Source organism: Podarcis vaucheri, assembly GCF_965113315.1.
Source record: "Podarcis vaucheri genome assembly, chromosome: 15".
NCBI classification, from domain to species: Eukaryota; Metazoa; Chordata; class Lepidosauria; order Squamata; family Lacertidae; genus Podarcis; species Podarcis vaucheri.
The window spans coordinates 9,015,200-9,031,867 of record NC_138753.1 but is presented as its reverse complement, the minus strand read 5'-3'; the positions used below and the strand labels follow the sequence as shown (position 1 = coordinate 9,031,867).

The 16,668-nt window shown below is 46.0% G+C and overlaps 1 protein-coding gene across 1 annotated transcript in view; it reads left to right on the top strand.

Annotated features, from left to right (window-relative positions):
- The first annotated feature begins 3,585 nt into the window (after positions 1 to 3,585).
- The window catches only part of NOS2 (nitric oxide synthase 2), a 39,405-nt gene continuing 26,322 nt past the window's right edge, over positions 3,586 to 16,668 (top strand). The window contains exons 1-6 of the mRNA XM_082201329.1: positions 3,586 to 3,666; positions 7,555 to 7,751; positions 11,022 to 11,097; positions 13,486 to 13,599; positions 14,243 to 14,391; positions 15,359 to 15,521. Of these exons, the coding sequence (XP_082057455.1) occupies positions 7,615 to 7,751; positions 11,022 to 11,097; positions 13,486 to 13,599; positions 14,243 to 14,391; positions 15,359 to 15,521 (639 nt within the window). The 5' untranslated portion in view covers positions 3,586 to 3,666; positions 7,555 to 7,614. The remainder of the gene's footprint in view (positions 3,667 to 7,554; positions 7,752 to 11,021; positions 11,098 to 13,485; positions 13,600 to 14,242; positions 14,392 to 15,358; positions 15,522 to 16,668) is intronic.

Here is a 16,668-nt window from a genome sequence, read left to right as displayed (position 1 = left end):
ACAGGCAGGGATGAGCAAATCTGTCAATTTCATTTTCTTTCCGTTTCTCTTTGATACCATCTTAATTTTGGTTCTCCACATTGCCACGTCACTTTGCTTTTTTTTTTAATAAAAAAACCCTCATGAAAATTAATCAGCATTTTTCCATATTGCCCTATAAATACCCATTTTTGCAAAGCAATTTCCCCTAATGTAATGCATTTTTGCAAAGAATTTTCTTGAACAGACACATTTTTTTACACACATATTATATGCATTTTTATGGACGTCACTTGGCTGGAGACCTTGTGTTACAAAATTTGGAGGGGTGCAAATTTCCAAAGATGGCTGTACTTGCAGATTGGTTCCCAAAGTGCAAATTTGGTACATTCCCCTTTAAATATGATCTGCATCAGATCTCTCTGCATACTTGCTAACTTCTCCTGAGTAGTGGGCAGATCCACTCCACACATTTAAAGCCCATCCAATGCACATGGCTTCCTGCAAAGAGCCCTGGGAACTTTGGCTTGTTATGGGTGCTGGGAACTGGAGCTCCGCTGAGGGGGAAACTACAGTTCCCAGGATTCTTTGGGGCGGGTGGGAGTCATGAGCTTTGTCCCCCCCCATATTTCCTCCCTCCCCCCACAGAACACCCCCACCCCACCCCCAACTTCCCTCAGTTCCAGTCTTTGAGTTCTCTAAAAATGCTGTTTCCTGCATGTTACACAGTTGTATAGATCATCAAACTATTTAGCGGATTATTATCAATAAAAAGTTTGTGAATATTTATTCAAAGCCAGCCAAGGAGTCCAGTTCGCTTTGTTGCGTCTTCAAATACTTTGTAAAGGGTTCCCATTCATCTTTAAAGTCACAGTTATCCTTGTCCCGTAGCTTGTATGTCAGTTTTGCCAGTTCCATCAATTTTTCTTGCCATGATTCTTTAGTTGGGGTTTCTTCAGTCTTCCATCCTTGTGCTATTAAAACTCTCGTGGCCGTTGTCACATACATGAAGATGTTTTTCAGCTTTTTTGGCAGATCTTTCCCTGCAATCCCTAACAAAAATGCTTCAGGTTTTTTAGCAAATGTTAAATGGAGGAGTCATGAGCTTTGAATGCGGACTGAACGGGCTTTAAGTGTGTGGCGTGGATTTCCACTCATGGAGACCGTCACAGACCTACCCCACCTCTCTGCTAACCCCATGCCAAGAAGAGTTGCTGAGGCTCTTTGAGTCTTTAGTCTTGCTTTCTCGACTCCTCCCCTTTCTCGAGATCCCACCAGAACTGTTCCATGCTGCAATCTCTTTTCCCAGGGGGAAGCGTGCCGATTTGCACAGAAGCTCTCTTGCGCTGGTAACGATCCAAGCTGTCTGATGAAGGGTTCTGCAATAAGAACATGGGTGGAGGAGCCAGAAGACTAAAAAAAGAAAAATGAACCCAGTTACTAAAGTTAGAACCAGACCCAAGAGTTTAGAAGGTCAGATTCGGGTTGGAGGCGTAAGGGCACTCCCTGTTTTAATGCGATTCTTTCCCACTGTCTGGCAAATTAATGGTCCCCAGCCTCATCTGGTCACCTGCGACTAAGGATAGAAGGAGAAATAGCCTTTTATTGTTACTTCTATCATTGGATTAAACGTTCTATCAAATGTTTTTGACACTGTCTTTTTGCTTGACCTAGACATTGGGAGGGGGAGCAGTGGAGGAATAACTGAGGACGAGGGATTAGTCAACTCCAGCAGAGGGATGTAGGTATCAGTGGGGAAGAGGCAGAATTTCCCATCTTGCCTCAGAAGCAAAACATACTGGGACCGACCTGCCCAGACTGAAAGGGGGGGGGGCTTAATTCTCACAAAAGTCACAGATCTCAATCCCTGGCTTTGCACTCCACTTGCTCATAGAGCTGGTCTAGCCCTCCATGTTATTTTCTGTCTTTTGAGTGTGGGTCTGTGGCACATTGTCTCACACTGGATAACGAAGGACTCTCTATAATTAAGGTGTGCATGTATGCTTAATGACAGTGTTGGCTGCCTACATGTATGTATAACCTTGCTGTCCGAATCAGCATCCGGAAGTCTCTTTATTTCCGTGCAATAAACCTACTTTTCTCTGCTTCCTGATGTGATAAGTTCTTTATTAGGCATAAGGGTTAAAGGGACAGGGTCCTTTTGAACAGGTGCACGTACTGACTCCATGCAAAAGGTTCTGGTCCTCTCAGAGCTGTACGTCGCATACGTGAGTGTGACGGACACACGGCTTTGTTCAGACGAATCCATCAAATCCGCTCTATCAAAAAACGGTAGGCGGCTGTCCTTCAAAATTCACACAAATCCAAATTTTGCGATGCACCTCTCCAGTCAAACAGCATTTGCAAAGATTGCGCGTTAGGAGGAAAGCATGCATCAAAATGAAGATATTAGTGAAAATGACATGCAGAAATGTACTGTATTGGGGACAATTGCTTGCAAAAATGTGTACATACGAAAATGTGTTTCATAGGAGGACTTTGCACTCAGATACCAGAGATTTTTCAGGAGGATAGTAACCATTGGAAATGTGGAGATCTGAATTCATAATAGGAAATATAAGAAACCAATAATGAATCGAAACCTGTCTGCTTCTCATGGCATGGACACAGTTGTTGTGGCATGGGGAACTCGAGAGACAATTCTTGCTGTGTGAGAACAGTGGCTAGTGGGGCATTTGTGCTTCTTCGTTTTCATCTGGGAAGTGATGGAGGATGCTTTGCAAAACAGGCCAGGCAACCGAAAGAGAGAGAGAGAGACAGAGAGCTTTCCTAACTTATTTCAACTTTGCTTGAGAACTTAACAGCCGGCTTCTTACACACAGACTGCTGCACCAGTCTGCTTCATTGTTGCGTATGCCCTTCCTAGGCTCACTTGTTCCAAAAATAGCATCAGGAGTGACCGTATTTCCTTATTTCACGATTCAGGGAAGTTTACATGGAGGGAGGATGGACTCACTCACTCACTCACTCACATGTTGGGTGGGTTGGGTGTGTGTGTGTGTGTGTCATCTGAAGCCGACCGGACAAATTTCTCTCCTGGCAATGCTCACCAAAATTGAGGGGTTTTCCTCTTTAATTTTATTTGTTTGTTATTGCTGCCACACTCATGTATTTCCCCCTTCTCAATTTGCATCTAGAAGGGTATAAAAATGCATTTTGCTTTGCAGGTTGTCTGGATTTCAGAGTTTAGTTTCAGGGTATCTGGAGATTAAAAAGAGAGAGGCAGAGACAGAGACTCTTCGTTTGCAAAGACCTTCTCCCAAATGACTGGTTAAAACAAAAACAAACAAAAAAATCACTCAAGGTAAGACAATTCCTTTTTGCTGACAGCTCAGTGATTCTTCCAACTGGGGGAAAGGAGTCTTTCATTCTAGCTTCGCCAGTAGGGAGAAATAGCTGAGTCTGTCCTCTTGCTGGATCGCTGCAGAAACTTTGCCACAGTCCGGTCTGCTGAGGATTTGGCATTAAGGCTGAGATTCAGGAAACCAAAGCTCTCTTTCTTTGGATGAGCACCGGGGAGAAAACCGGGAGAGATGAGTGGAGCACGGTAAATCTGGCAGGGAAGATCTAGGGATTCCAGCTGCTCAAGACAGATGCCAGCCATCAGATACTGATCCACAGGTATCCTGCAGAGATTTAACATAAAGAAGTCCCAGTTCAACAAAGGTAAATGATTTTTCAGCAGGAGAGATGGAAACAAAGAGCTAGCTTTATTGCTAAAATGAGAAAAGACGGGCAAAAGTGTGGCGTTTTGCTTGGGTTTTGTCCAAAGACCGCACATAGTCCTATTGGAATAAATTAATGTACAAACGGCTCCTAGATTGCAGTTATGCTTAGCTTTTTTTAAGTGATTTCAGTGAATAGGGATTGTTCATGGAAACTGAGGTGAGGGGTAAACATAAGCCTTTATTAGGGTGTGTGTGTGTGTGTGTGTGTGTGTGTGTGTGTATCTTTCACCTGAAGCTTGAGCAATGCTCATTCTAGTTAAACCGTAGAAACGTTGTTGAAATATTGTAAAACATCATCTTATCTCTTCGGGGTTTTTAAAAGGCAATGGTGGGCCCGATCCTGCAAAAAACAAGGCTGCCACCCTAAGCCCAGTTTCTCTTGGCAGTAAACTCCACTGGACTCAAATGAGATTGACTTCTGTGCCTGCACAGTTTGGATTCTGTCTTACACATTTGATTCCGATGCTTCCAGGGAAAGTTTACTACGCACTTTCCTTAATCGTAACCATTCAATTGTAGTACATGGAATCTTGTAGTGTTAAGGGCACGTGTTTAGTGAATGATTGCTCTGGAGATGAGAGGAATACTTATTTTTGATGTATTTAAATTGTTTACAGAATGCCTGGGGGTGAAGTAGGCAACCCAGTCCTCTGTGCATATCTTCTTAGAAGTAATCCCTCTTCTGTGTTCAGTGGGGCTTCCTTGATTTCAGCATGGGTGGGGAACCTCAGGGCCAGGTGTGGCCCTCCAGACCTTTCTATCCGGCCCTCGGAATTCACCTCCAGCCACATTCCTCACTAACCCTACTTTGCACCTCTGACTTTGCGTCTTTGAGCTGTAACAATGCCTCCAACTTGCCTGGGTGGAAGACAGTGATAGGGGTGGGAGTGTGGGTCAAGACTCTTGTGCAAAGGTAAAATTTGCATTTGTTGCCCTGCCCACTTTTGCCTCTGGCCCCACCCACTTCTGGCATGCAACCCTCCAAAAGTTGCCCAGAAGCGAATTCAGCCCTTGGGGTGGTGAAGGGCACCCCAACCCCTTCGGCTTAACACTGCAACCTGATTTTCTCAAGCTGAAGGTCTGAAATAAGCTCGCTTTTAGCTGCGCCATCACAGAGATAATCAGAGTTCATGGGCGTAGCCAAGATTTATGTTGGGGGGGAGAGAGCAGGACACCCACCTGTCATCCTTCTCTGCCTGGTTCCGTCTGTCAGATTCAGAATGAAATGTTTGAATTTGTTTCAAATTTTGATTGTTTTATATTACTTTTTGTGACCCCCAATGCTCAGAAAAATCTGTCAAAATCTCCAGTCATTTGAAAACTAGGAAGTTAAATTAAAAAAAAATCAGGGTGTATATTTTGCAATATTGCAAAGAATACGCCTTTTTCATTTCATTTTTAAAATCTAAACTAAAACAAGTTTTCTTGGATTTGCTGAAAACCTTATCAGCACTTCTTTCTCAGATTCATCCTTTTCCAGTGCAGTTTTTATGTGCACACTCAGTAAGCAGAGCCCATGGAAATGCTCCCCTCAATGCAGTCGTTTACCTTAGCCAGGTCTTTTACTCTCTGCAAAGTACTGAATGACTGCTCTGGTGGCTGAGCAAGAGAGATGAGCAGAGCCTTTTTTGGTGGTAGAGCATTTTAATTTCAAATATTCAGATTATTCCTACTTTTAGTTAAGTATATATTTTTTTATTTACTTGATTTAGGGTGGCAGACGAGGAAGAGCTATAGCTGAGCTGTTTCCATGCAGAAGGACCAAGGTTTAATCCTGAACGGCATCTCCAGGTTGGGCTGGGAAATATTCCCTGCCTGAGACCTTCAAAAGCTTCTGCCAGTCAGGGTAGACAAGACTGACCTAGATGGACCCATGATCTGACTGGGCAAAGGGCCGCTGGCTAGGTTTCCATGTTCTAATTTTCACTGTGTGTAAGGACTGAACACTCAAATAGGGCTATTGTCAGTCCTGGATCTGTGACCCATTGATTTCCTTAAAGGTAAAGGGACCCCTGACCATTAGGTCCAGTTGTGGCCGACTCTGGGGTTACGGCGCTCATCTCACTTTATTGGCGGAGGGAGCTGGCGTACAGCTTCCAGGTCATGTGGCCAGCATGACTAAGCCGCTTTTGGCGAACCAGAGCAGAACACGGAAACGTGGTTTACCTTCCCACCGGAGTGATACCTATTTATCTACTTGCACTTTGACGTGCTTTCAAACTGCTAGGTTGGCAGGAGCTGGGACTGAGCAACAGGAGCTCACCCCATTGCGGGGATTCGATCCGTCCACCTTCTGATTGGCAAGTCCTAGGCTCTGTGGTTTAACCCACAGCGCCACCTGCGTCCCATTGATTTCCTTGGCTGAGCCTAAATTCTGGTGTTACGTGAGAGGGATAGAGAAAAAATACTCTTTCTTCATAACACACACACACACACACACACACACACCTTTCCATTTTAATTAAGTTATCCAAAGTTAAAACAATTGCACTGCAAAAATAATTGCACGGCAAGCATTCTGTAATACATAATCTAAAGCCCTGTACAGTATAGGGAATGAGGAACCAATGGCCTTCTAGGGGTTGGACTACAACTCCCATTATTCCCAGCAGGATCAATGCTCAGGCATGATGGGAGCTGTAGTCCAAGAACCTTGAGAGGACTACAAGTTCCCCATCCCCACTCTAAAAACTAAGAAGGCACCAAACATTTGCTTTTATTTCTGTACCACTTAATAGATTAAAATATGTCTCTACAGAAAGCTGAAGCAACAACAGACAACTCAAACAACCAATATTACAAAAAAATTCAGTAATGTATAAAAAATTTACATTAACACAAAATTACTAATAATTATGAAACAAAACCAGTTCCTTCTCCTTTAGACCAACCCTCTTCACCTCCTGGCTCTCACCCAGCATAGAAACCAACTTCTAGGGTCCGAGGGAGCTTCACCCTTCCCAATAAAATATTTGAGATGGCCCTCCCCAAAAAGTTGATGGGCATTGCCGTTCAAATGGTGTGCGTGCACTGTGCCATGTGATCGATTATGCAGGGCAGGACTTGCCTGCCCCTCCCCAATATTTAATTCAAGTTGGCACCCCTGTCACCCAGAGTCTGGACAAACTCTCAGCTCCTCCACAAAAGTCTCACTCTAGACGTGTGTTTTATGGCTGCCACACACCTGGGATTCATCTGCTGAAAATGGCGTCCTGGCAGAATTTTTTAAAATCGTTTAAAAGGCTGGATTTTCACTTCTTGAAACATGGCGACCTTATTTTATGCACAGGTCTAAGGTTGGTGGGGGACGCAGGTGGCGCTGTGGGTAAAAGCCTCAGCGCCTAGGGCTTGCCGATCGAAAGGTCGGCGGTTCGAATCCCTGCGGCGGGGTGCGCTCCCGTTGTTCGGTCCCAGTGCCTGCCAACCTAGCAGTTCGAAAGCACCTCCGGGTGCAAGTAGATAAATAGGGACCGCTTACAAGCGGGAAGGTAAACGGCGTTTCCGTGTGCAGCTCTGGTTCGCCAGAGCAGCGATGTCACGCTGGCCACGTGACCCGGAAGTGTCTTCGGACAGCGCTGGCCCCCGGCCTCTTTAGTGAGATGGGCGCACAACCCTAGAGTCTGGCAAGACTGGCCCGTACGGGCAGGGGTACCTTTACCTTTACCTTAAGGTTGGTGGAGCATCCACAGGCTGCCTCCAGCTGTGTCCCATTCAACAGCCACTTTCCGTACCCAGTTCAATTCTTCTTTAAATTTATGCCTATTCTTTGCTTTTTAAAAAGGGCTATTCATTCATCTGAACTTCCTTGTATGTGTTTCCTTTGCAGACAGGAGTCTACCTTGCACAGAGCTGAGTTTGAGAGCTGTAGAACACACACACACCTGCTATGCAAAGGATGATGTGCCCCTTCCTTTTTAAGCCTCAAACCAGTAAGATTGAATCCCAAGAAGAGAAGGATATCAACAACAACAATAACAACAACAGTAGCAGCAGCATGGAAAAAGCAACTGGGAACTTTCACAGGTGAGAGTGCTTCCTTCTCTCCTTCACTCATAACCACAGCAACTTCACCTGGCAAAACTGACAGGCAGTAGATCCAGGAGAGGCGAAAAAGGAAATTCCTCTTCCTGCGATGCAAAATCAGCATATGGATGCTACTGCTGTGTGATGGGCTACTGGCTCAGATTCTTTCAAAGGGAGTCAGATATATTCCCAAGTAGGGCCTGCGGTGCAAAATACAATGTTTAGGGCTCCAGCCAGCCACACCCTTTTCAGAACACTCCATGCCAGTCTGCCAGCCATGACCTTTTCCAAGACACTCCATTCCATTTCCTTGTCGTGGTTTACCTTGCTTCCGCAGTCAAGTCAGCATTCCCTGGCTGTTGAGTATGCTCACTGAGCTCTTTGGGGCTGGTGGTTATTTTGTTCTCAGCTTTCCCTATTCTTTTTTTAAAAAAATACGTCTCCAAACCTGTAGATGCCACCTTCTTGCCCCTAGATAGTACTGTCCAGATGCATAAGGACCAGCAGTCAAGAGAACGGAATTCACTGTTGGTCTATATCAGAGGTGGCCAAAGTGGTGACTGCAGCCAGCCAGCATAAATAAATGAATAAATGCTAATAGAACCTCCATGCTCAATGGAAGTGTGACTCTGAAAGCCAGGAGAAGTTGCCTGCGTGTGAGTTTTCTTAAAACATCTGATTGGCTGCCATGGGATGGAGGATACCAGACTCAATGGAGCCTTTTGGTCTGATCCACCAAGATGCTTGTCTATTTCCTTCCTTCTTGAAGAGTAGGAGCCAATGGTGGGGGAAAGCAAGTCCCAGGCAATGCCCAAGCAGAACTTCCCAATAAACCTTGAGAAGAGCAGCTGTTTCTTTGGATCACACTGATGCAATGGGTACTTTTTATCTTTCTCACTCCTGCGCAGCGATGACATCAGACGAAGGTGATGCCTCAGACAAAAGAGGGCTCCAAAGTGTGGCTGGCCATTAAAGTTTATAGAATCATAGAACAGTAGAGTTGGAAGGGACCCCGAGGGTCATCTAGTCCAACCCCCTGCAATGCAGGAAACTCAACTGAAGCCTCCATGACAGATGGCCATCCAGTCTCTGCTTAAAAACTTCCAAGGAAGGAGAGGCCACCACCTTCCGAGGGAGACCGTTCCACTATCAAGCAGCTCTTAGTGTCAGAAAGTTTTTCCTGATGTTTCATTGGAGTCTCCTTTCTTGGAGCTTGCAGCCATGGGTTCGAGTCCTACCTTCCAGAGCAGGAGAAAACAAGTTTGTTCCCTCTTCCGTGTGACAGCCCTTGAGATATTTGAAGATGGCTATCGTATCTCCTCTCAGTCTCCCCTTTTTCAGGCTAAACATAACCAGCTCCTTCAACCGTTCCTCATCAGGCTTGGCTTCCAGACCCTCGATCTCTTTGTGTGTGTTTGCCAACACAACTGGCTCTCTAATTTGTCAGCAAACGCATCCACCAAGCGGATCTCTTATCATAGGAGTCACCCACCCCAACTTAAGGACAGAAGGATGCATCAATTTTGGTTCTCCCAGTTTCTCCTACATTGGGGATTGAACCTGGGTCCTTCTATATGCCAAGCAGCTGCCCAGCCGCTGAGCTACAGGCAGCCCTTCCATAAATAGTCTCCTGATCCCCAGCCAGCATCAAAGTGAAAAGGAAGAGAGAAGAGTTCAGGAGTCATCATTATACAGGAAACCAATTCTATGCAGGAAATCCAGTTATTTTCCTAACGAGCTGTCAGTCCTCACTTATTTTCAGAAGCTTTCCTCCAGCGAATTCCCCAAAGCAGCCAGTTCTGTCCAGCACTTTCCCTCCCTTTGTTTTGCTGCTATAACTAGCCTGCTGCAAGATTATATTTGAAGCTGGTTGACGTGGGCTCTTTGTTTTACTCCTTGGGTGGCTCCTGATCACAGCCAGCACCCCCTGGGAATCTCCTGCTTAAACTTCCCAATTTAACCCAAGCTTGGGAACCTTTCCCTGTTTACCAAAGTGGTATAGTACCAGCCTTGGCCATCTCAGAATCCTCCCAACGCCGTGTTCTTCTTGCTTGATTCCTTTTGCAAATTTGCAAGCCGCTTTATAGCCTGAGGCCACTGAAGCAAGACCAAATACAAATGTCTGGGGTAGGGCCATAGCCCAGAGACAGAGAACTTGCTCTGCAATTAGAAGGTTCGATCCCCAATGGCGCCTCCAAAGAGTGCTTGGGATGCCCTCTGTCTTCAACCCTTTGCTGCCAGTCAGTGTGGACAGTTCTGAGCTGGATGGACTCTACGGTCTGACTTGGTAAAGGTAAAGGGACCCCTGACCATTAGGTCCAGTCGTGGCCGACTCTGGGGTTGCAGCGCTCATCTCGCTTTATTGGCCGAGGGAGCCGGCGTACAGCTTCCGGGTCATGTGGCCAGCATGACTAAGCCGCTTCTGGCGAACCAGAACAGCGCACGGAAACGCCATTTATCTTCCCACCAGAGCAGTACCTATTTATCTACTTGCACTTTGACGTGCTTTTGAACTGCTAGGTTGGCAGGAGCAGGGACTGAGCAATGGGAGCTCATCCCGTCATGGGGATTCGAACCGCCAACCTTCTGATCAGCAAGCCCTAGGCTCTGTGGTTTAACCCACAGCGCCACCTAAATTCTAAAAACGACTAAAGCTGAATTCCGTAAAGCAATAGCTGTTCCCATACCCTCCAACGTTTCCCCAATGAAAACAGGGACGTCCTAAGGAAAAGCGGGACATTCTGGGATCAAATCAGAAACCGGGACGGCTTCTGTAAATCTGGGACTGCCCCTGGAGAACAGGGACACTGGGAGGATCTGTGTTCCTACAAATGTACAATTAATATACCATAAATGACTGGGCCACACCCCGGGGGAAGCCTAAACAAAACAGTCTTCGATAGATGCCTAACTATAGGACACTTAGTGCCTGCTGGATTTCAGCAGGTAACTGATTCCAGAGGGTTGGAGCTGCAATGCTAAAAGCCTAGTTTCTAGTGCATACCACTAATAATAATAATTTTATTATTTATACCCCACTCATCTGTCTGGTTGCCCCAACCACTCTGGGTGGCTTCCAACATATATAAAAGCCTTCAGATATCTTCTTAAAAAACAGATGTTCTGGACTACAAAGCAGTCAGGACTTCTGGGCAGGACTGTTTCCCAGTATATCTGTGCCAAGGTGCCAAGATACTAAAGGCTGGCTTTCAGCGACATTCCCCCCCCACCCCCAACTCTTATGAAATCAATTCCTCCTTGTTCTTACAGCCTGGCAAAACGAGAAGTCGCCTTGTTAAATGGTCTAAGCAAGAAACCTGATGTGATCACTGTAACGGCAAGAGAGGTGAGTTTAAATTTTGGGTGCCCTTATTCCAAAGGGCATAAGATGTTACAGCCTCAATGCCCTATGTAGGGTGATTTGGGGGATGTGATACATAGAGTGTCTGACTAGGATTTGCATAGCCCAGGTTCTCTCTTTTTTTTGTAAATTTTTAAATTGGATTTTCACCATTTATATCAACACAAACAATACACAATACAAACATACACACACATAGACAAACATGTATAATTTCAAATCCTTTTTTCTTAAACCTTACTTCGCCGACTTCCCCATACCTCCCCTTTCTGCGTCCCAATTCCCAAATTTGTTTCAGCAAACCCTCCCCCTTGATTTTATCTAATTTTCCCTTGTTCTTTTCTTTTACTTAATCTTTTACAGCTGTAGTCCCCTGTTTTCTATATCCTCAACATTTTAGCACTCATTAATTTTACAGTATTTCTTAAGATAAACTTTAAATTTCTTCCAATCTTCTTCCGCCGTCTCTTTCCCCTGGTCACGGATTCTGCCAGTCATTTCAGCCAGTCCCATATAGTCCATCACCTTCATCTGCCATTCTTCCAGAGTGGGTAGATCTTGTGTCTTCCAATACATTGCGATGAGTATTCTTGCTGCTGTAGTAGCATACATAAAAAAAATCCTGTCTTTCTTTGACACCAATTGGCCGACAATGCCCAAGAGGAAGGCTTCTGGTTTCTTAGGAAAGGTACATTTAAGTACCTTTTTCATTTCATTATATATCATTTCCCAGAAGGCCTTAATCTTCGGGCACGTCCACCAAAGGTGAAAAAAGGTACCTTCAGTTTCTTTGCATTTCCAACACTTATTATCGGGCAAATGGTAGATTTTTGCTAGCTTGACTGGGGTCATGTACCACCTGTAAATCATTTTCATAATATTCTCTCTTAAGGCATTACATGCCGTAAATTTTATACCGGTGGTCCACAACTGTTCCCAGTCAGCAAACATAATGTTATGACCAATGTCTTGTGCCCACTTAATCATGGCTGATTTAACTGTTTCATCCTGTGTATTCCATTTCAGCAACAAGTTGTAAGGATTTGTGTAGCCCAGGTTCTCATTCCTGCTGGGCAGAGAAGCCCAAGGAGAGACCCACTTTCGCTTAGCCTAAACAACCTCGCAGGGCTGTTTTGAGGATAACACGGGAGGCATGAGCCAAGTATGCCAGCTTTTTGGGGAGTCAGGCTGTTGCTCAGTGGGAGAGCACATGGCTTGGGCTCAAACTCTGGCTTGGATTGGGAAATCCCTTTCCCTAAAACCCTGCAGAGCCTCTGCCAGCCAGTGTAGACTCTTCTGAGCTAGATGGACCAATGATCTTGTTCAGTACAAGGCAATTTAGAAAGAATACAGTTGCAGAGTCAGAAGGGACCCCAAGGGACATCTAGTCCAGCCCCCGCAATGCAGAAATCTCAACGAAAGCATCCATGACAGCAGGCTTCTAGGATATGTTTCCTTTGGAAAGAGGTTGCTGGGAACTAAGCAGCATTTTGTGATTGGTTTTTCACATACAGGTTGAGCACTGGTGGAGATTCACAGCACCAGTCATCCAAAAGACACCCTAAACTCTTCCAGAGTTTAGGCTGGTCACTCACTCCTAAGCTAACCTACCTCACAGGGTTGTTGTGAGGATAAAATGGGGGAGAACCATATGCTCCCCCTTCAACTTCGTTCAAGAGCTCCTGGTAGCTCCATCAGTAGAGCACGAGACTCTTAATCTCAGGGTCGTGGGTTTAAGCCCCACGTTGGGCAAATAGATTCCCGCATTGCAGGGGGTTGGACTAGATGACCCATGTGGTTCCTTCCAACTCTGCAATTCTGCTTCCATCTCCTTGGAGGAAAGTTGGGATGTAAATTAAATAAGTATATAAATGTAAAGGGATCCCTGACCATTAGGTCCAGTCGTGACTGACTCTGGGGTTGCGGCGCTCATCTCGCTCTATTGGCCAAGGGAGTCGGCCTACAGCTTCTGGGTCATGTGGCCAGGATGACTGAGCCGCTTCTGGCGAACCAGAGCAATGCACGGAAATGCCGTTTACCTTCCCGCTGGAGCGGTACCTATTTATCTACTTGCACTTTGATGTGCTTTCGAACTGCTAGGTTGGCAGGAGCAGGGACTGAGCAACAGGAGCTCACCCTGTCATGGGGATTCGAACCGCCGACCTTCTGATCGGCAAGTTCTAGGCTCTGTGGTTTAACCCACAGCGCCAACCGCGTCCCTCAAATAAGTATATACATCAATACATTTAGCTCTCTCTTCCTCTCGCTCCGCTGCCTTGCCTTTCCTGACTCTCACTTCAACTCATCAAGCTCCTTTCTTTAAAAGCATGGCACCGTAATTTATTTTGTGTTTTTGCTTCCTTTCCTGCACAGAAACATTCCCCAAATGGTACTAAGCAAATGTCCCGGTGCCCGAGGCATTTAAACATCAAAAACTGGGAAACTGGGAGCAGCCTTCAAGACGCATTGCACTACCAGGCCAAAGAGGTAACACGATAGAGAGCTATATGGATTTTTTGTGGGTGCTCATTCCTCCTGAGGGCCAGGGAAACCAATGCAACCTAAGGCTACATTGTCAGCAGTGGGCAGGGCTGAAGCCCAAAGTGGGTGGAACCCGAGAGTCCAATCCCACTTTGCCTGTCTGTCACTCAAGCATCCATGAGGCTGCTTTCTTGTGCTATGCGACAGGTGCAAAGCCTTGCTCCAGAGATTGGTAACACAACAGGTGGGAGAGCCTTGGCTGGGTCACTTTGTGTTGGGGATGGGTTCGAGTGGAGACTCCTATCCCAGTAGGGGCAATGGGGCAGTGCCCCACCTCTCTCAGTCTGCCGTCGGCTAGCCCACACATGCCTCACTTAGAGCCAGTCCAGGGGGTTCATGGCCCTGTCTATCAGCTTCTCCAGGAGGCAGAATGGAATGACATGAAATCGCTTTGGAGAGGGACTTGGCTGGTTTGAATTCTGAAAGGGAGCCCTTCACATGTTGTGGCAGAATGTGCCTCTTGTTCTTTAAGCATGGGAATTGTAATGTTGCACATGTACCCGGGATGCCCGCAGCTTCCCTGCACACTGCCGGCCATGAGTTTTATCCACCTGTTTCTCTCTCCCTCTTGCTGTTATGTTCGCATCAGGTTCTTCACTGCAGGACCAAGGTGTGCCAGGGATCTGTCATGAACCCCAAAGGTTTGATCAGAGGTCCCCGCAACGGGCTCACCCCGAGAGATGAATTATTACCTCAAGCAATAGAGTTCATCAACCTGTTTTACAAATCCTTTAAAGAGTGAGTGGTTTTTGTTGTTTTCATTCTTCTTTGATCCCGCCTTTCAGACATCCTTTCCATTGTTCATTCACAATGAATGATGTGCTCCTAAACATCTTGTGGAACTTATGTGCAGTCCCACTGTCAAAGTTCAAACTGCATCATTCCCAATTGCTGGACACCCCATAGCTCCCTGCTCAAATCCTTAACTTTTTATGCCACAAATGTTCTGCTTTATTTTATTTTAGTCCCGCTTTTGTTGCGCCGTCACACAAGAGTGCCCCACCAGAGGGCAATAATAATTTGCTAACTTACATACCACTTCTATAGAACTGCCCTGATACCATCACACAAAAACCAAAACAAATCATCATCAAAAAAGGATGTCTGGAGTATTTGCTTCGTCTTTGCTGAACCCCTGATCTATTTTGTGTTTGAGGAATGTTATTAATGACTGGTAGTTCCTCAAAGCTGGTGGGAGGGAGATGAACCCAGGTTTTCTTACTGGTTCCCAAGGCTGAGCTTTCAGTCATCTCTCCTGCTCCCAATTATCTCCATGAGTGATCCAGGTGGCTTTAAAAAATAATAATGAAAAACTGGGGTAATTTAAATTGACCATCTCCCTTCCACCAATTAATTTTTATGAAAGCAATTTCTAATATCCAAGATCATTCTCATGCCCTGCTGATTACTTCGGAGTCATTCCCCCCCCCAAATTAAAGCTAACAAGCTTCTTCTTTCATGGTGTCTTTTGCTGTAATGAATATTGGCAGCCATCAAAGAAAACCATGAAAGTTCGAGTCCCAGATTCTCTTCCCAGTTTGGGATAAGGGGAGGGGGGGTCCTCTCGTCTCTGGGGTCTTTCCTGGAGAATTCCTCTTTGCGTCCAGCTGCATATGGCTATTCTTGCCCTCTCCTCTTTGAATTACATCAGCTCAAAGTGTTGCTGTTCATTGTTTGCTGTTTCCTCTCCCATTCCACCTGCCAGGCCCAGAATAGAAAAGCACCTTGCGCGCCTTGAAACTGTGGCCCAAGAGATAGAAACAACAGGAACCTACCAGATGACTGAGGAAGAGCTCATCTTTGCCACCAAGCAGGCCTGGAGAAATGCTCCCAGGTGCATTGGGAGAATCCAGTGGTCCAATTTAAAGGTGACTGGTTTGTCTGCAGTCGTGGGCTGGTGCGCATTGGGACTGGGGGGGGGGGAAGGCAGGCAGGGCCTAATAATTCCTGCTGAGTTCTTCCAGGGCAGCAATGAGACAAGGGTGGCTGGAGGAAGCTGGAAGTCACATGGGCTTTCCCCAGGACTGGCTGCATGTCGTCTGGCTGAGGGCAGATTGTGTTCGCGCGAGGCAGCTGCCATTCCAATTTCTTCCTCTGCTTACTTGCATACAGCTGACAGTGACAAATACACAACCAATGAGCAGGCCAATTTGCAATATAAAAGGCAAAACAGTTGCAGTTATCGGGTTCTGAAGGACAGCCGTCACCCGTATCAACGTGGTTTAACAATCTACCCCTCTTCCCAGGGAACTCCGGGAATTGTAACTCTGTGAGGGGGGAAAGGGGTCTCCTCACAAGTCTCAGCACCTATAGCAAACTACAGTTCCCAGGGTTCTATGCGGAAAGACATGAGTAGATATTATACCACTCAGCTATCCCAATGTAAGCAGAGCATCCTGCAATTACAGAAATCATCCTCGCTTCAGATCTGTCCCTAAAATGTCCTGTTTTTTGGTCCAGCACTCTGGCATGAGTCAGCTGGTTCCTGTAAGAGCTCAGGATGGGAAAAAGAGCATCCCAATTTGTATCACCCAGATGTTGGAGGGCATGACCTATAAGAGTGCTTTTAAATGCACAGACGTGGCCTTATAGGTCATGAGAGCCAGTGTGGTGTAGTGGTTAAGAGCAGTGGACTCGTAATCTGGTGAACTGGGTTCGCGTCTCCGCTCCTCCACATGCAGCTGCTGGGTGACCTTGGGCTAGTCACACTTCTTTGAAGTCTCTCAGCCCCACTCACCTCACAGAGTGTTTGTTGTGGGAGAGGAAGGGAAAGGAGAACGTTAGCCGCTTTGAGACTCCTTTGGGTAGTGATGAAGCGGGATATCAAATCCAAACTGCTGCTGCTGCTGCTGCTGCTGCTGCTGCTGCTACTCTTCTTCTTCTTCTTCTTCTTCTTCTTCTTCTTCTTCTTCTTCTTCTTCTTCTTCTTCTTCTCCTTCGTCTCCTCTAAGGCTGCCACCATCTTCCTTTCATTGCCTTCTGAATTGTGTTGGAAAGCTACCGTAATTGATTTTG